At 36.1% G+C, this 21,295-nt stretch overlaps 1 protein-coding gene across 1 annotated transcript; it reads left to right on the top strand.

The window, feature by feature from the left end:
- The first annotated feature begins 1,008 nt into the window (after positions 1-1,008).
- Positions 1,009-20,641, top strand: LOC149420731 (uncharacterized). The gene is made up of 12 exons (XM_089636281.1): positions 1,009-1,057; positions 1,415-1,672; positions 2,209-2,324; positions 2,957-3,075; positions 3,151-3,338; positions 3,418-3,498; positions 7,492-7,575; positions 10,497-10,533; positions 11,366-11,453; positions 16,842-16,992; positions 19,628-19,794; positions 20,141-20,641. Exons 1-12 carry the CDS (start codon positions 1,034-1,036, stop codon positions 20,487-20,489), a joined length of 1,662 nt encoding a protein of 553 aa, XP_089492407.1. The 5' UTR covers positions 1,009-1,033; the 3' UTR covers positions 20,490-20,641.
- The last annotated feature ends 654 nt before the right edge of the window (positions 20,642-21,295 follow it).

Raw genomic sequence — 21,295 nt, 5'->3', positions numbered from 1 at the left:
CGTATGTGGGCTAAAATATGGATTATAAGAATATACTTATAAGGCGTTAGAAGATACCGAAGGCGATCACAATCACTTGCAAATTTTGGAAGAACAATTTGATATACTGTCTAAGATTCAAGAAAAAATCCAAAAACAGGACACAGTTTGGTTCGCGGCTGTCCCGGCAATAACTAAGTTACAAATCACGCTAAGATACCTGGCAAAGGGGGACTCGTTTTCAAGTCTGGCTTGTATGCACAGAGTTCCTAAAAAAATACGATATCATTGTTTATAAAATAAGTGTTTGTTGCAATAGATGATGCCTTAAAATTTGTTATGAAGATAAAAAAATATTATTTTTGAAACATTCAGAGACGTGTTATTTAATAATAATAACTACTAAGTTACAATAAACATTTCAAAGATAATATTATTAACTGCAGTATCACGGGCATTCTTATTTTTGTAAACTTCTTGCTTCTGATCCCAAAGATAAGGATGGATTTGGTATAGATCCATAAATTTAAACATCATATCCGACCACTTAATACATTTTTTCATTGAAGTAGATCTCATGATGGTAGGAACTAGGTACGCCTAAATAAATCACTCAGGAGAGATATCTAACGTCTACTTTCGACCGCAGGGAACTAAAAATCGCAAGTGACGTGAAACACGTTTATACTTTTCGATTCGGCGGGAAAATCGAACGATGACTCATACTTGAACAACAAAAGTAGACGGGCTTTCAACTTTCGTCGTTCAACTAAAAACTTGGTCAACTCTCTTGAAAGGCTGTTCACACTTATCGATTAGCTTTCAAGTGTGATTCAACTCCGACTTGATCAACTAAAATTGCTCTGTGTGAACGGGGTTTAAGAGTCTGAATGGAACATTATGTCCATAACTCACGGAGACCATAGATATAGAGAAATCATCCATACCTAGTGATCTGATGGTGGTTTATGTATGGCCACTTCTATCAATGTTGAGAAGCCACAAAAAAACGCTGTCGACAAAAGCGGCAAAACAGATTTTCTTTTAGTGAAAAATGGCGCTTTGTATGCAGACTGAGGTGAGATTATATTAATTTCATTTATATTTACAGACACATTGATGTAAATTTTCAATTGTAATACAATTGTGCGTTTAATCTAAACCCCCAGAGAAAAAAAACTATTGAAAATACATGTTATATAAATACTTAGTGTAAAAAATTGTTACTTTTAAAAAATAGTTTCCCAAGATGTGTTGATATGAAACGACAATAATGGTAAAATAAATTAATATTTTTGACTTTTCGCAATTAAAACAACTAAAATGTATTTCTTACCATTTCTGGGAACTGAAATACTTCTGTTAAAAAGTGTTTTAAAAATAAAATGTAAGTATTAAGCGTGCCTCTATTTTCTAATATTTACCTTTTTTCCAGTTGAGAAAATGGTTGGATGAGTTTCACTTAACAGCTAATAAAAGTTATACTGGATCTTTGGAGTATTTGAAAACTCTTACCAATGTTACGCTGAGTTCAGTTATATACAATAGAGGGATATTCCCGAAAAATGCATACTGTTTAGAAAAAGTGAATGGACAAATTATTCCGATGCTGAAACAAAAATCTGGTTGCCACGAAGCTAATATATTCCATTCTTGGATAACGGGTTTCCAAGATGCTATTGATAAGAAATATGTAAGTTTTGGTAAACTTGTCGAATTCTGCTGCATGCAAAGGCTCTTTAAAAAAACAACACTCGATTTGAACATAAATATCGAATCGAAGTAGGGGGTTTAAGTAAATATGCGCAATATAGGTTTTTAGGGTTTAGTTTGAGTTATTTTAATAATTTGTTCGTATTTCCTAACCTTCAAACTTAACTTTGAGAAAAAATGGAACTATGCATCTTCTACCATCTCCCATCACACAAATAGTTACTTCTTGTAGTTGTTTATTTTATTTTTTGCGTATTAACCTTGCAGCGGAATTGGACAAGATTAATTAAATATTTTGCGTTTTGCGAACTTGAAAATTAACTTTGAAATTTTAAGAATTGCTCAAATCCTCCGAAACAACCCGTCCTAAGTGTCAGTAGTTTCAGGAAACTTGAATAGAACTTTCACAGGACTTGAATATTAACTTTGAAATTTGATAAATTGTTCAAGTTCTGTGAGAATTTTCCCTATTATATTTATAAATAACATCTAGGTATATTTTTTTTTAAATTTCAGCTCAAAACTGTCGTGCTTAGCCTTTTTGATTCGAAACGGCCAGAGGTACCAATAGAAGAAACCAAATTAAGTATTAAATACAACCGTGAAAATATCACTTTTGAAATGCCAGACGAGTAAGTCAAACAAATCTTTAACCCTCCGAGAGGAGTATGAGTACTTTTACCCCTTTCGATGGGCAATGTGGCCTGGCAAGACTATATAAGAAGTGTGGGCTATCAAACTAGTTTTATATAAAGGCAGGTGTGAAAATAGTGTGTATGAACGTGTTAATATGTTTTAATACCACCAGTGCATCTTCATGATCAGCATCTGGAAGTTTTCTGGTGTGAATTTAACCTCTGCTCGGGTAGTTGGTTTCCGAATCGTAGACCTACCTTGACCTTGATACATATTCGATGGCCTGTCCAGGCAATGTGGTAAAGCCCTTGAAGTTTTTGTTTTAATTTTTTTTTCTTCTACTAACTAAACGCACACACATCGGCAATTCGACGCCGAGTTGTACAGTATATTGAAACCGCTTGCCCAAAAGTCAATGGAAATCGCTTTATAAATCAAAATGGCCTGGCCACATTGCCTATCGGAGTTGTATAGTATATTGATACCGCTTGCCAAAAAGTCAACGGAAATCGCTTTTGAAAAATCAAAATGGCCTGATTAGGCCACATTGCCTATCAGAGGGTTTAAATTTTGTTGGTACTTTGTACTCTGTTCTTCATTGAGGATGTTTTTATATAAATACTTGCAGAGCTTCCAGTATTATGGATGATACCCTGAACTTCCTTAAGGCCAGCACCGCCGTGGCCAAAGGCTTAGGCAAATTTCCTAAAAATTACCAAATGTCAATGAAATTATACTACTATGACGGTAAGTTGTGATTTAGATAAAGTTGCAATACATGTGTAGCAATATGACAGAGTTATAACCAAGTACTGTATGCAGTGACTCCGCCTGACTACGAGCCCCCTGGGTATACTGTGGTGGGTCGAGCCAATGAGCCGAATGAGCCCAGCGACTGGCAGCGCATCCTCATCGGGGACTTGACCACCCCGTGCCACGCAATACGCTTGGTCACCTCCAAGCTCGTGCCTCCGCCCTCGCCCTGTCAGAACCCTTCCCCGGCCCCAAAGGTAAGAGTGCTTGCTTCCTAACCGTTCTTTTGTTGTTCCGGACTCTTATCTCGCTAAAAGATTTTTTGATTATTTTCAGAATTCAGATGAAGAAAATGGTGAATCAACGCCCATTGAAAATGAACCAATTTTAAATCAAGAGGCCATCATTTCTCCAACAGTGAGTCGTATGAAAATATATTTATTTTATTTTATACTTATTCCCAGTCCAATCAATCTGTGTTACATTTATCTAATTCAGTTGGGGACAAGGCATCCACAATTGGGGCGTGTTGTGAAGCTGAAGGCAAAAGGGAGGGGAAGGAGATGGGGGTGAGGAAGGTTGGGAAGTTCCTGGCTCCTCAGATCTGGTCACTAAATATGGTTAAAGCCATTTCTAACAGTGTTTCGATTCTGAATGTGACCTTTCAGCAGGGCGATACTTGTGTGAACTCAATGTATTCAGTAAAAGTAACATTTTGGTGATTTTCTCAACTATGTACCACACTAGGCTCATGACAATATAATTTATGAAGAATAACAAAATAATATTTTGCAGAACAAACAATAAAACATAAGGGAAAAGGACATGTTATGGTAAAACAATAAATTAAAAAAATACATATTATAGAAACCATTTTAGAAATAAAAATGTTAAAAGTAAGATTAAAATACATCCAAAATTATTATTTTGTCTTTAACACAGGTTAATCATGGTACATACTTATCTAGAAATGTACCTGTTTACAGTCACATTGTCACTTTAACACAGATTAATCATGGTAAGTACTTATCTAGAAATGTACCTGTTTACGGTCACATTGTCACTTTAACACAGGTTAATCATGGTACGTACTTATCTAGAAATGTACTTGTTTACGGTCACATTGGCACTTTAACACAGGTTAATCATGGTACGTACTTATCTAGAAATATACCTGTTTACGGTCACATTGTCACTTTTGTATTTAGTGATATAAAAAATTTATAAAATTAATGAGATAGTGAAAACTTTTTTTTATGGTGGTATTTATTTTCCGGTACTTCAATGACATCAAAAATGTCTTCAGTCATTCTGGTTTTATTATTTATGCAGACGATATAAAAATATACAAATACATAAGCTCAGTAGTTGATTGTAAAAAATTACAAGAAGATATTAATAAAATTAATGAATATTGCATACAAAATCAATTATTTCTAAACATAAACAAATGTAATGTGATAACATTTTCACTTAAAAATCACCCAATCATCCGTACTTACAACCTGAACCACATTTCTCTTCAACGAGTTGAAAAAATCAGAGACCTTAGAGCAGTGGTTCTCAACCCGGGTTCGATCGAACCCCAGGGGTTCGGTGAGTCAGTCTCGCGGGTTCGGCGGAGCTCAAGACATACCACTGACTCATATGATTCGTGATGACACGACACGCTTGTTCATCATTGGCTGCAGGTGATGACGCTACATCGCTTGGCCTGTGGATGGATCTGTGCGGCATGGAATTTGGTGCGCCCAGTAGTCATATTGTAACTATCGTGATTGTTAGTCGTGTGATACCTTTCTTAATATTTTAATCACATCATGCTAACTATGTCGAAAAAAAAAAGAAAGTGGTCGGACGAATATGTACAGGGTGGAGCAAAAGTAATCACCCTATTGGAATACGCTATAACTTTTGCAAATGGCGCCAAATGTCAATTCGGTTTTGACATTTGTGAAGTAAACAAACGCAGAATACAAATCAACAAGACATGAATCGATTATGGATTAAATAAACAAATTTCACAAGCAGTACCAAAGTTTATCATAAAAAAAAAATTACAGCAAAAGAACATCGGGTGATTACTTTTGCCCCATCTTATATATCACCGTAATACTCACCTTCCTAACTAGTTCACTCACTCTACTCGAAATGTCAAAATTACTACCCTAACTAACCCTGGATTCACATGTAAAACATATATAATTTTTGTGGTTTTGTTCTTTGTTCTTAATGGTTTTGTTCTTTATTGGTTTTATTCATTGTGTACACATATCTCTAAATATAAACATATGTTTTGAATTAAAAAGAATTATATTCATTTTTCCAAATTCTTGATTTCTTAGGGTTCGGTGAATGCGCATATGAAACTGGTGGGGGTCAGTACCTCCAACAAGGTTAAGAACCACTGCCTTAGAGTGTTACTTAACTCTAAATTGTTATTTAAAGATCATGTTGAACACATGTTAGAAAAGCCTACAAACAAATGGGTTTCATTCTACGGATCATAAAACCATTCAATAAACCTTAAACTACTATATATGGCATAAGTAAGATCTCATCTCGAATTTGCATCTGTCATTTGAAATACTCAATACCAAACTTATATTAACCGAATTGAAAATGTCGTATCGCTTTGAAAATCATCAATGTAAGCCTATCACTCTATACCAGCGGTCGGGGAACCGGGGTAAATTACCCCAAATGGGGTAAAAATGTTTTTTTTGGGGTAATAAGGAAATTTTTCTAGGTTGCTAATTCATAAACGTGTTAGTATTTTTACAAACTTAATCAATTCAGGTGTGTGCGAGAAAAGTAAGAGACGCGGCTTTTTGGTGAATTATGTCAGGACGGTGAAACTAAATATACGAGCCTACTTTATTATACAGAAGTAAGGTGGCTCTCTCGCGAAAATGTTCTCAATCGAATATGGGCTCTCAAAAGCAAACTCGAAATTTTTATGTTTAATCAAAAGAATATTCTCGCAGATAAGTTTAAAAACCCCTTGTGGGTTGCACATCTTGCATATTTAACTCACATATTTGAGAATATAAATATATAGAACAAATAAATGCAAGGAAAAAAATATTAATATCATTTCAGCCAGCGAAATACTGTCAGCGTTTAGATTAAATCTTCAATATTGGAGACAGAAAGCAGAACAGAACAAGATAGCTTCTTTTTCAAAGTTAGCTTTGTTTTTGGAAGACTGTGAAAATATTACTTTTGATGACATCAGGGATACAGTTATAAAACATCTTACCAAACTCAGAGAGCGGTTCTCTGACTACTTTCCAGATCTTGATACACAGACTTTCAATTGGGTTGTAGATCCCTAAATGTGAAATTGCTAACACACCAGAAGAACCTCCGGGTTTGGCAGAAACAATACTTGAACTTCGATCTAATACTGAAGCACGTATTCAATTTGAGAGCAAAGCCAATCTATCGTCTTTTTTGATGTCAAAAGCTACGAAGGCTTTCAAAATTGCACATGAGGAGGCGGTAATAAAGTTGCTGCCATTTGCAACAACCTATCTTTGTGAACAAAAGTTCCAATTTTGAAGTAATTGTATCAAACATGAAGCAAAATCATTTCTCCAAAAACTGAAAAGGAAACCTGAAAATCTGAATTTTTGTTTAATCCAATTTGAGAATTTTATTTTGTTTGTCTGTTACATACTTCTATTTTCATGTAACTTTTTATTCCGTGTAAATAAATTCAATAAATAATGTTTATTTAAATAAACATTGATTGTCTTCTTTTCAAAATGGGGGGAAGGGATAATATCGACTTACGCAAAAATATTTTGGGGTAGTGGTTAAAAAAAACGAAGAAAAAGTTTTGACATACTGTTTTCTATAAAAGATTGTGAACTTGCCTTATTGACTCACCAGCTCTATTAGAAAAGATTGTATTTTGTTGACCTGAACGAAATACCAGATTTTACACACAACAATTCAAATCAAAATACGCCCAAAACTCTTTACTAATTACTTTAAATATCTATGTACTTTCTTCCTAACCTGTAACCATAAAAAAGATTGTAAATTGAAATTAACTGGTTTATTTTATACTCAACATCTTAAATGCAAAATTAATTCACATGTCTAACTGTATGTTTCCTAAATATACTCAAATAAAATAATAATTAATTCTTCTAATGATATGTAAATTAATTGTGGTATATTTGTGTCTTTTACAAACATACAAAAGTGGCGAGAGGATTGTTGTTATAATAGGGAGATAGATGTGGGCGGAGAGCTGGCCCTAACCAAACAGCGCCTGGCGCTAGTATAAACCTAAAGGGCGCACTATTAGGTATTATTAGTGCCTTGCCAAGTCGGCCAGTCGACCCTGTGTGGCCCACAACCCGAACCTACCTATAATGTTTTCTTTATTAATTTCAGTATGATATTCTTGAACCCCCAATGACATTATTCGACAAGGGCATGGAAAATCTTTTTGCTGGTGATAATCTATTCAATTTCCAAGTAAGTTTTGCTTCATACATTTATATATATATATTTTTTTTTAATTGCCGGCAACCCGGGCGTTTATTGCAATAACATCATCATAATCACAAACATGAAAGTAACCCGCCTCACTAGAAGATTTCTGTTCTGAGGCGGGTACATATATATGCATACACATACACATACATATATACAAATATATATTGTCATGTCTGATGAGCATGGACCCTTGTCAATCACCAGGGCTATGATGGGGTTAGCCTTAGGGCAAGGAGGGCAGAATGTGTGAAAGCATTGAAGAACCTTGATCATGTTGTCCTGTCTGAGGGTGTCTGGAGAGTCCGCCAGCGGTGAGCAAGGCGACAGGTCCCCGCGAAATCCGAATGAGTTAGCTCCAGGTAGAGATTCGTGGGAAGGAACCAGCATCCATTGAACGTTTGGCAGGCTGCGCGGGGACAACGAGGATTCATCTTTGTGTCACCCCGACAGCATGCTTGGTAATCCAGTGTAGTCTCCAAGGAATTATGCTTCATAAACACTCACAAATAAAACTATTTTATAATCCAAATAACTGATTGTATATTTTAATCTCACCGAACAACAACACTCGAACAAAGAACAGGTTGATCTCGCCCAGGAGTCAAAACATTTGTTTTATGTTTGGTTAGTTTACACGGAAAGTCTGTATCCTTCATTCTCCGAAGGATCGGTTGATGGTATCCGCGTGCTCTTTTACATTTTTTGATATAAATTTGTCTGGCAAAACGCAACGTACATACTCAATCGCCCCAATGGCGCGTTTGGAACTCGTCTCAACTAGTCTACTTTTTAATTAATAAAATAGTCAAGCCAATCTCAGCGCCGCGGAATCGTCCTCCAAATAAACAGCGTGTCCGTTCGTTTTTCCCCCGTATTGTCACCGGTCCTTTCTGCACGCGATATCTCGCCCGCTCCGTACAACCGATCGCAGGGCAGCCACCCGAAAAACTTTCAACAAAACAATAGTCGGGCACTACTTTGACAATTTAAATTTGCATAATTTTTTAACGTTACAATATCAATATATACATGGAACATTCCATATATAGTTACATAAAAACAGGAATTTCGTAGGAACTTTAAATTTTCAAAAATGCTAGCGTCTAAATCTCGTAATAATAATACATCAAAAAATAGTTTAAACATTAGGTATTGATAAACTAGGCATGCGTAAAACATAAGCAGTTTTAACACACTTTGATCGGGTTATTTTTTCGCCGGCTGACCGCTGAAAACGGGCGAAAATAAAGGTCCCGCGCGAATTTGTTTAATTTGTTTTAAATCGCTATATCTTCGTAAATAATGGAAATATTTCAATAAAATTTTCTACATACTAACTCAGCATACCCAAGCTATATAATTTGTAGCTGAAAACCAAGTATTATTTCTAATGCAACATAATAAATCGAAAACAAAGTCATTGTTGAGTAATTAGTATTCAATTTTTTAAGTATAAACTAGGTTTCAATTTTATAAAATTACAAATTATTATATTTTCACCAAGCCCAAATCATTATAAAAACAAAAACAATTGCCACTTCTCAAGTATCGTCAGAGTAACACATTATTACTCATTGAAATACCACGTGTGCAATTGCCTCTCGCACGATACAGCGGACCAAAACCATCGGAACGTGCTAATAATATTGGTTATTTTTTCAAATGAAATTTAAAATAATCACTTAGCGTAGAATGCTTCTCGTATTGCTCACATAATATTGTTTATTTTTTTCACCATACACTATTAGGTTTAAGTTTTTAATCACCTTTATATAATCAGTTACAGTTTACGTCTAAAAATTGTTCATCTAATATTTCCTTGTTCTTCCTCCATATCACTTTCTTCAGAATCACTGAACTGTAATGGCATCACTGACATTCTTCTCCTACAAGGAATTTCTTCACTTCCACTAGATTCTTCTCTTTCACTATGGAATTCAGGCAAATAATTACTAGAACAGGCAGATAAATTATCTGCGACGATTTCGTTATCACTTTCGTAATTTTCAGAATCCATTTTGAAAGGTTTGAAAAAGCAAATATAAATATTATCTCCTCGGAACACAACCGTAGGACAATTTGCTTTTTAAAAACTGGCACGCACTTGTAAATATTTATTATGGTCCGCCTAACTGTGTTTGCCGATACCTGCTGTTTTTAAATGCTCGACACTCTCCTCTCGCTCGCACCTAGAAGTTGAGTGGGTGCGGAACAGAGATAGAAAGATTTTTTTCGGGTTTCATGGTCATAAAAACCCTGGTTCCAGGAATTGAATTATTAGAATAACAGAATATGTTATCTAAATTACTTATTTTGTTGATCTTCAAACGCAATACCTATCAAGTGTCAGGTGTTCATTAATAATGGCCATTTTAGTTGAAATATCGATGTACACAAAAGACTCCAAGATAAATACAAAAAAAAGACTTGCATTGCAATTTGATAATTATGTACATATAGTTGGGACCTTTATAAAGAGATTGGTATATAATATTCATAAAAAAACATCAGATAATTTCTTCTTTTCTGCCATTGAAATGAGGCGGGCGCAGAAGGTAGAACTACCCTTCCCGACGTTAAGCATCAATCGACCGAACGGGTAGAACTACTCTTCCCGATTAAAGTGTGTTAATAAGAAAGAGTAAATCTCTATAAATGTAAATAACACATGTGTGTAAATAAAGAATGAGAATTAGACTAAGAAGGGATTGCTGGTAAATTGCTGATGCATGCCCTTTTTTGTGTAGTAAACATGTGTTGAAATGTTTAAATATATTTTTATTTTTTTTATATTATGATAAATCTTCATGTAATTCCCTATTCCTATTCTCGTTTGCTTTCAAATGATTTAATTTTGAGATTATTATAGTGTAGGTATTTATTATATATTATGGTTCCAGGGTGACATTGGAGAAAACACAACCAAAAGCAGCAAAGGTGAGTTCAGGGATATTCAATAACAATTTAAGGAAATATTTGAGAAACAAATTACAATATGTAATGTATCCGTTATATCAGATCTGTATGTCTATCTGTGATGCTGAATGTCAAAATCTAACAGTTATACCTACTAACTTAAAAAAACATTGTCTTAGCAATAATTCACATTTATGATATTTATGTTGCCCTAGGTAAAAAGGGCCATTAAACAAGATACCAGAAAGTTTTGGTAACTAAGTAACTAACCATCACGCCACTCTCCAGGGGTAAGCAGAGAGGGTGGACTGCCAAAAAACTCAGTCTTGGCACACACTCCTTGCCTCATTCACATTCGTCTCATACATACTCTTCTATTATTCTTACTCTTGAGATGGCCCTACTCGAGTATCTGATTCACTTGATCGTGCCATGTGTTCCTCGGGCGTCCCCGACTTGCTTGCTGCCATTTGCATTCACATCATATATTCTCCTTACACTCCTTTCTTCGCTCATTCGCTCTACATGCCCAAGCCATCTAAGCATCCCTTTCTTAATCTTACTTATCACGCTTATGTCAGCCTTGCACTCTTTGTGGATCTCCACATTTCTCACACAATCATACATGGTTTTACCACACGTACACCTCAGGGATCTCATTCCTACAGCATTCAGTCTACTTTCATCCTTTCTCTGCCAGTTCCATGCCTCACTTCCATACATCGGGGTATGTAAGAGAAACTTTTGTTAATATTTTCAATAATATCATACTAAATAATCATCTAAAGTTAATAAATGTTTAATGGTAAGATTAACAAATAGTAATTGATGTGATGTGATGCAATCATTTCAGTACCCGGGCAGACGATGCACGAGGCGGGAGACGTGGAACGGCAGTGTCCCTGCGGAAAGGGCTTCTTGGAAGATACCATTCAATGCCAGTTCGTATACATACTCATTATTACATCTAGCACTCACTCGGCAATCATTTAAGTAAGCGGGCAGACAATGCACGAGGCGGGAGACGTGAAACGGCAGTGTCCCTGGGGAAAGGGCTTCTTCGAAGATAACATTCAATGCCAGTTCGTATACCAATGCCACAAAAAACTTATTGACAAAACACTGTTATGCACTCATTTTAGCATGTTGTTATTTTATATTTATTTTGCCACATTGGAGTTGTTCAAGGAGAGGATAATTAACATCGGACATGAAAATATTGAAATGATAAAAAATCTGTTTCAATTTATGCCTTTCGCTATGTGCATTTGAATCTCTAGACTTCTTTATATTTTTAATTTTACATACCCACTCTCAAAATTCAAAAAAATGACGAAACATTTAACAAATTCATATTACAGTGGAACCTCTCAAAATGAGCATAATTCGTTCCAGAATCTTACTTGTTATGTGAAATACTCGTTAAGCGAAACAATTTTTCCCATTTAAATCAATGTAAAATACGATAATGCGTTCCATTCCAAAAAAATAAGAGATTTTTTTTTTTTTATTATTTTCAAATAAAATTACATACATAATGTAACAACCTGAAACGCGATTACAATTTGCAAAAAACAATTAAAAAATCGAAATAACTAGTTAGACAGCCATTATCATTGAATAAATTTGTAGAACGCTTAGCCACCTCCTTATTACGGTGATGTTTCTCAATGTATGATTTAACAGTTTCCCATATAATAATAATAAGTGTATTTTTTGTAACATCACATTTTTATAAATCCCAACCAGGAATTATTAGATTCCTGGTCAAATAAAATTTTACATGCAAAACACTTCAATTATGTCAACCAAACGTATGTTGACAAATTTTCGTCAAACAAATGTTGGCATTCTCACCGTATAAATTAAAAGGTGTAATATTTCTATCTGCCTTGCAAATTATTTTGTGCATTTCTGAGCTATGAGCTTTCCTATGGAAAAAAGTTCTTAGCATTTCTACCTGATTATGTTTCAAAGAAGTTATTTTGACTATACCTCTACCTCCTAAATTTCTAGGTAAATTAATTCGTTCTATAGCTGAATTTGGATGATGGCAATTAAACTTGTGTGAATGATGTAATGAGACTGAAAAATATTAATGAAAGGATTATAATGGCAGGCGATTTGAATGGGTGGGTAGGAATTAGACGTGACGGATTTGGATCGGCCTTAGGTATGTTTGGGGATAAAAGAACGAATAACAACGGTAACAGAATACTTGAAGTATGTTTAGAGTGGAACCTGTTTGTGTCCAATACTTTTTTCGATCATAAAGGTATCCACCAATATACGTGGGAAAGAGGAAATGAGAGGTCAATTATCGATTTTGTAGTAATTGACTCTAGGTTGAGAGCCGTTACCGAGGACACGAGAGTTTTCAGAGGGGCAGAGGTTGAAACTGACCACTTTCTGGTGGTGTCGAGAGTAAACCTCTTTCGCGGTTGGCGCTCTAAAGTGAAAACGGTACTAACTCCAACAAGAATCAAAATAGAAAAACTACAAAACGATAATGAGAGAAGTAAGTAAGTGAATTGTGCAGAGATGAGATTGAATGAGAAAAAAATGGACAGTCTAAGCATAGACGAAACATGGAACCACATAAAAGTGAGTCTTTGTGAATCTGCTAGAGAGGTTTGTGGAATAAGTACGCAAGGTAGGAAGAAAGGTGATGCATGGTGGGATGATGAGATTAAAGCACTGGTCTCAGAGAAGAAGAAAGCATGGTTATGTCTGATTGCGGCTGGCAGTGCTTCCAGCGAAGAGAAGGATCGAGCGAAAGAAGTATATAAGGAATGTAAGGAAAAAGTAAGAGTTGGAGTGAAAGAACGAAAGAAACGCCTGGAAGAGGAAGAAGGAATGAAAATGACAAACCATTTCCAAGAAAACATTAAGTTGTTTTGGAAGGAAGTCAAAAGGTCCCGGTGTGGCCCTGAAACCGGAAGCATGAAAGTAATAAAATAGAAAAATGGAAAAATGTTGACGAATGAGGAAAAAATAAAAGAGAGATGGATAAAGTATTTCGAGGAAGTCTTTGAAAGTGAAGTGAGTGACAGTGATTCTAGCGGCGAATCAGATATGAATGATGATGGACTGAATGTTACCAAAATTAGCATGGATGAGATAGAAAGATCAATTAAGTGTATGAAGAATGGTAAGGCTGTCGGTTTCGACAATATTGCTGCTGAATATTTTAAAGGAGGTAGCCGTATAATTCTCACATGGTTGTGCAATCTTTTTAACCAATGTTTAAAGGAAGGTTACACGCCTTTAGATTGGAGAAGGGCAGTGATCATGCCATTATACAAAGGTAAAGGGTCACGTATGGAATGTGGGAATCATAGGGCTATTAGCCTGCTAAGTTCAGTTGGCAAGCTGTATGGTAGAATTTTGATTGAAAGGGTAAGAAAGGAAACAAAGGATAAAATATGGGATGTGCAAGATGCTTTTATGAGTAGAAGGGGGTGCATGGACCAGATCTTCTCATTGCGCATGCTCACCGAGAAGTTTCTGGCAAAAAACCAGAAACTTTTCTGTGCCTTTGTAGATCTACAAAAAGCATATGACCGAGTCGACAGGAAAAAGCTATGGAAGGTGTTGTCCAAGTATGGAGTGAATGCGAATCTGACTCAGGCAATTGCATCTCTATATGAGGGAAGCGTTGCATGTGTTAGGGTAAACAGTGGTTTTACGGGGTGGTTTGATATCACAAAAGGTGTTAAACAAGGCTGCGTAATGTCACCATGGTTATTCAATCTATACATGGATAATTGTATGCAAGAATTGAAAGAGGTGGGATTGGGCGCGAATTTGAGTAATCTGAAAGTATGTTGCCTGTTGTATGCTGATGATGCGGTGCTGATTGCTAATAATATGGATGATCTGCAGTCTCTCATGTCTAGGATGAACGAATTATGCGTGAAGAATGAGTTAATGATGAATGTAAGTAAGTCTAAAGTAATGGTGTTTGAAAGAGAAAGTACGAAAACAGTGTGCAATATAGCTGTGAATGAGGAATACTTGGAGCAGGTGGATGAATTTGTGTATTTAGGAAGCATGTTTACAAGAGATGGGAAGGCTGACAGAGATATTGAAAGAAGAGTAAATGCAGGTAACTCCATTAATGGAGGACTGAACGCAGTTGGCACTAACAAAAAATTGTCCAAAGAAGCGAAGTTAGCAGTCCACAATGGAGTGCTGGTACCTACCCTGATGTATGGAAGTGAGGCATGGAACTGGCAAAGAAAGGATGAAAGTAGATTGAATGCTGTTGAAATGAGATCCCTGAGGCGTATGTGTGGTAAAACCATGAAGAGTGCAAGGCTGATGTAAGCGTAATGAGTAAGATCAAGAAAGGGACGCTTAGATGGTTTGGGCATGTAGAGCGAATGAGCGAAGAAAGGAGTGTAAGGAGAATATACGATGCAAATGTGAATGGTAGCAGAAGTCGGGGACGCCCGAGGAAGACATGGCACGACCAAGTGAATCAGTTACTTGAGTCGGGCCATGTCAAGAGTCAGAACAATAGAAGAGTATGTATGAGACGATGTATGAATGTGAATGAGGCAAGAGTGTGTGCCAAGACCGAGTTGTTTGGCGGTCCGTCCTCTCTGCCTACCCCTGCGGGGAAACGGCGTGATGGTTAGTTAGTTAGAGTAGTTCTAATTAATCTTTCTGAGTTATCTTAATCTGTATTAGACCATTTAATTATGCCAAATGAGTACGTTAACTCTTTGCACGCGGCCGTATCAACTGTTGTTACGGCAAAAAGTCTATACTCACACGCGGCTGTATCAACAGTTGATACGGCAACTTTGACGGCCGATATTCCCGCTCTCTTTCGTCATAAATGTATTTCTTGCTCACTTGGACATTTGTAGAACTATCACGATGCTGACATCTACAAGAATTTCTCAAAAATAAAATTGTATTTCATAAAAAAAGATCGATAACCAAGTGCGCCTCTTCGCGCCTTTTAGTCCTTTAGTTTACATTTTTGCCAACGGATGGCGTTAGTACTAGTTTGTCATTCACAACTTTTCATAACTAAGGATGATAAGTGATCATGGTGTCCCACTTGTGTCTATAAACACAGTGGCCTAAGTACACACACACCGAGAGTGGTTTATTTATGACGCCGAGTGAATGGCGGGACCACATTCAAAAGATACGGTACGTCTTTGTATGAAATTTTATGTTTTTGTTTTTATAAACATCTAAGAGTGTTGACACACGAGGATTTGTTTTCATATTGTGGAGAATAATCTGTTCTGTCTATATAGTCCAATAAATCATGCCAGAATGCTATAATTTGACATTTAATTGCATGGATAGGTATTTGAAAATATGTACCGCGTACGGGTATAGATAAAACGGAGCAAATTAACGCGTTTAAAAGGTTAATAGAGGTATTGCCCAAGTATTTATTGCTTTTACTAAATTTTTAGCAGATAGATTGCATTTTAAAATTTTCCTGATCCTAGTTTGAAATTTAATCCTAATATCATTTTTAATACTAGTATGGTTTAATCTATTTGATTGTGGGTATCCTAAATACTTATAAACCTCATCCCTTATTATTATTATTATTATGTTTTTGACCCTGAGATCTAGTGTTTCTAATATTTGTGTTAGTTGTTTTTGCTTGTGTTTTGTAATTATGAATCTAAAGGAGTATTGTTTTAGAATAGAGTTCTTTAAGAGATATTATGATATTAAGTTTGTTGAAGATTTCGTCAATGCTAGGTTCTTACAGGGACTTTCAGAATAATTTTCATTGTGGCTATTGCTTTCAGCATTTCTCTTTTTGCGCCAGAAGATTGTTGCTCTGCTACTTCCTCCTACTCCACCAACAAACTCTTCCATAACTTCTTGCTGTGAAACACAATGCAACTCCATAAGCTCTTCAATGGTCAGCCCTTGACTGTGCTCTTCAATAGCCTTGTTATCCATCTCCAGTCCCATGATATACAAATACAAGTACAAATAATGTCTTGACACAAATTTGGAAATATATGTGATCACATGCGACACTAACGTGCTAGCGGAACGAGTGGCTCACAATTGTGATCACATGCGACACTAACGTGCTAGCGGAACGAGTGGCTCACAATTGTGATCACATGCGACACTAACGTGCTAGCGGAACGAGTGGCTCACAATTGTGATCACATGCGACACTAACGTGCTAGCGGAACGAGTGGCTCACAATTGAGTGACGCGATGAGACTCATTATGAGAGGTTCCACTGTATATGTTTTTCTATACTGTACGTACCTACAATGTTTGAATTTATTCTTATGATTTTCATTTGTGGCATTAATGTACTTTAGATCCTGTAAAAAATTTCAACATTCCACATGCTTTGGACTCCTGGCGCCGGTGGATCCCCCGGAGCACTACTGCGACAAGTGCGCCACAGAGGACCCCCGCCTGACTTGCACTGACCCCAAGTTCATCAATGAGCTCACAGTAAATAAGAAGGTAAATTCAACATTCCACATTCTTTGGACTCCTGGCGCCGGTGGATCTTCCGGAGCACTACTGCGACAAGTGCGCCACCTGAGTTGCACTGACCCCAAGTTCATCACTGAGTTCACGAAGACTTGTACTGACCCAGAGTTTATCACTTGCTACCCTGAATATAAGTGGTTTAATTTAATTTAATATGAATGTGCAGCAGCTGTGAGACATAGTGGTCCTAACCAGGGCCTTCCCTGAGCCAAACAGTGCCAGGCAGTAGTAAAATCCACAGGGGCGCTGTGTTTGGTTATTTTTTGGTTTGGCTCCTTGGCCAATGCACTTTGACAAGTCGGCAACTTGAGCGGACTGCTCCAATTGCAGCTGCACAGGACCGGCCCTGGCCCCTACCTAAGTAACCATTTACACAACCAGTCATAATAAGAACGTGTTATGAGTGTTACGTGATACAATTAAATGTTTATTTATTAAACGCCTTCTCGATCCCGTCCGCGATTGGCGCCCTGTAAACCGTTGCTGAAACGCTTCCACGCGCCCATGATTGGCTACCTGTAAACTGATGCAAAGAAACGCTGGTTTAAACGCCTTCTTGTCAAACGCTTTGATGTTCGCTTTCGTAGATACATTTTATATAAATTTTCACGGGAATCAAGTTATAATAAGAATTAAGAAAAAAACGACCGGTCAGTGGTTGAGTGGGCATAGCGCTTGGGTCTCACCCGAGCGTCGCGTGTTCGATTCCTCGGCTGGCTAAGTCCTCCATCACAACACAAGCAACATTTTCGGCTTTCTGTGGTGGTAGTAGGAGATTTTCCAACATTGTTGGGTTATTCGTAACCCGGGAATGTTTGTCTTTCTTTTAAAAATTTAAATTTAAATTTAAAATTTAATTTTACAAGAATGTTTACTATTGTTTTTTTCAGTTCTTCAGATTTTGACCACTGAACAGATTCATTTAGATAAGCACGAATCTAGCAAAACCGATTTGTCCTACAACCAGGATTTTATGTGTATCACCCTTGTAAGGAAATTTAAAATTTGGAAATAATTATTATTCTCAAAATTTATATTCGTAATTTATTAAGATTGACGATTGAGTACCTAATCTTGAAGTTTTAACACAATTCCTCAAAAACGCAAAAATGTTGAACTAATATCATAAAACAGAAGTGAGTTGAAATAATGTTGTTTAAAGTCATTTTTACTCCTCTTTGTTTTTTATCTGGTTCATTCAATATTGTGAAATATCACCTAATTTGACTGATGATCTGCGTAGAGTTTTATTCAGAGACGCGCGAAATACACGGCATTTTTTTACTGCAAGCATAATAATATCTGCTCGAAAATGTTATAGGAAAATAAAATTTAAAATGTTGACTAGAAAAATCTAGAGCCTTTTTTTAAAAATACATTTAGGTTACGAATAACCTGACAATATTTGAAAATCTCCTACTACCACCACAGTAAGCAGAAAATGTTGCTTGTGTTGTGATAGAAGATTAGCCAGCCGAGGAATTGAACACACTACGCCTGGATGGGACCCAAACGCAATGTCAACTCAGCCACCGACCGGTCATTAGAAGAAACAAAATGAGTTTAATGGTAGGCTCACCAGCGATTACAAAAACATACTAAAGCAAACACAAGTCGAGTGCAATCCATCTCTGAAATACAACATAATGTACCTAATTTTTGGAATGCAGAGAAAAGGTTGATACAGTAAGATAATAATAATAAAATGTCACCAATAATCAATATCTCTCTGAAAAGGGTGCCATCAATTAGGTTATAAAGATTTACCACGATGCAAACAAAAAAGCTTTTTAGTTTTTTCAGCAATAATGGATACACAAGATCAATAATTCCTTTTAGAATTATTTTTAGTAAGTGGGATCATTCGGGAAGATTCATTTTTAGTATGAACCTACCTACTTGCAGTCATAATGAATATTATTGTTTGAGAGGATATAATACTTCAGTGTTTTGCGAAGATTTTTTCTTAACGCGAACATTAGCCAGTGTCCTCGTTCTTCGTTCCATATTATAATGTTGTTATCATTCTTATTAGTAAAAACCTTAAGGGCGCTGTGGTACGTATTATCAGCGCCTTACATGTCGGCGCCGGAGTAAACTGCTCCAATTGCGCTCGCACAGGAACGGCACTAAATCTACTGTATCCCATTTGAAAATGCACAAAGAAAAATACCTCGTTGCATCTTTGACTTTGTTCATTTCTAAAACTTTTTGGTCAGAAAAAGTGATTTTTTCTGCTGGCAAGTCAAACCATGCAAACTGTTGATAATAAGTTGTTTTTTTATAAATATGAAAACCGCACAAAAGTCCCTGGGGCCAATGGGGGTATGCCATCACTATTTTTAAAACATTTTCTCCACACAGAAAACCTCAGGGCTAAAGTCATTTTTGGGGATGTTGTATGGGGGGATATTTTTATCGAAAGGAAGTAGAGGAAGTTCTGGAAAGGCAAAAGGTATGAGGGGTGGGTAGGAATCTGGGGGTAATCTAATTTGTACATACTGTTGGAATCATTTCTTCATTCAATGGTTAGAATAGATCAAGTCTTTGTTCAGATTGCTTGAATGGTAGATTTCAATGCAAAATATTTTTTTTCAATTTCTAGAATATGTGCCTATTTCGAAATGCTTTGGCAGTTTGTAATAAGCACCGTTACATATCTCTGGACGTACTCCGGCAAAATCTACGGGTGTCAAGAACAACTGCTGTGCACATTATCAATGAACTGGAAGAGTACAAGGTGTTTTATTCCACAAGTATTAACCCACAAGAGTAAGTCACATTATCAATCTACTGTAGTTTTATCAATGAACTGAAAGGGTGCAATGTGTTCTATTGCACGAGTATTAACCCAGAAAAGTAGTCACATTATCAATCTACTGTAGTTTTATCAATGAACTGGAAGGGTACAAGGTGTTCTATTCCACGAGTATTAACCCAGAAGAGTAAGTCACATTATCAATCTACTGTAGTTTTATCAATGAACTGGAAGGGTACAATGTGTTCTATTCCACGAGTATTAACCCAGAAGAGTAAGTCACATTATCAATCTACTATAGTTTTATTAAAATGTATACATTTATCTATAAATAATTGACTATGTATCTATTTTTTTCAGTATAACTCACCCCCGACTAGTAAACCACACCGTTTTGCAAACAAATATCCTGCCAATGTATTTCAGCAACCTCCGCCAATCCCAAGGTAAACGTGCATATCTGGATTCCAAGTCATTGGAAGACCATAACAACATCCTGCAGGAACCGAATGACACCCCCAACATTTTGTCACAGAAAGACATTGAGGACTATAATCCAGACCTGGACGCTTCATTCTGCGAGGATGTATCGGCTCTTCAGATAAATAAGAGTGACATAACTTCTCGGCAGAGCACTCGTAAGAAGAGAGAATTGAAAAGATACACACCGGAGGGTTTATCTCGTAAACGAAAAAAGGTGGACTCTTAAAAGAAAACAGAATTTTAGAAGGTGCAATAAAAAATAAGCTTGTCCATCACTTTTTGTAGATAATATTCATTGGAGGTGTAAAAATACGTTGATGTCATTCTTTTCATTTAATTTAATTTTTAATACTAGAATTCTTTTCAACTCAATTCTTTCGCAACTTTATTAAATAATTAATTAAATTTTAATTTTATGTAAACGATATCCTCATTGGGATCTCCCGTGCTGAGGATGTCATTATTTGAAAATTATTATTTATTATTATTGTAACTAGTATAATAATTGATCCCATTACATGTTTTTTTTTCATATTTTATTTGTACCTACGTAAAAAAAATGTATGTGTTTACTTACCTGTGTAAATATAATAGAAAAAAATAGAGTTAAAAAAAAAGTTCCCGCTGTGTTGTCAAACTATGAACATGTTTTTGCCTAGCTTACTCTCTACTTATAGGTAGATTATGGGCGGCCGCTGCAAGAGACTTTAGTCACGGTAACAATTGGAAAATATTCCAAAATTCATACAAATTCAAATTATTGCCAAGTAGCTCACGTGCGCACCTCCATATACCATGGATTTTATGTCCGCAACTGTTGCAATGCGACAGTCGTCACGAATAAAGTCTCTGTCTGCGGGCGTTCTAAAACCCATATTCTTTTAACTCAATTCTTTCACAACTTTATTCAAATAATTAATTAGATATTAAATTTTATGAAAATGAAATCCTCAACATGAGAATTTGGCAGTGAGGATATCATTATTTCAAAATGTTTAAAGAAAGAAAGATAATAAAACATTTCTTATCAGT

This window comes from Hesperophylax consimilis, chromosome 10 (genome assembly GCF_061612785.1).
Source record: "Hesperophylax consimilis isolate HC1 chromosome 10, BYU_Hcon_1.0, whole genome shotgun sequence".
NCBI classification, from domain to species: domain Eukaryota; kingdom Metazoa; phylum Arthropoda; class Insecta; order Trichoptera; family Limnephilidae; genus Hesperophylax; species Hesperophylax consimilis.
The sequence above is the reverse complement of the archived record's forward strand: the minus strand, read 5'-3'. Positions and strand labels throughout refer to the sequence as shown.

Excerpts from the sequence above, each read along its gene's own strand:
- LOC149420731 (XM_089636281.1), top strand. The coding sequence starts at position 1,034 with ATGGCGCTTTGTATGCAGACTGAG. Across the intron at positions 10,534-11,365 it reads CACAACCAAAAGCAGCAAAG|TACCCGGGCAGACGATGCAC; the intron begins GTGAGTTCAGGG and ends CAATCATTTCAG. Across the intron at positions 16,993-19,627 it reads AGCTCACAGTAAATAAGAAG|AATATGTGCCTATTTCGAAA; the intron begins GTAAATTCAACA and ends TTCAATTTCTAG.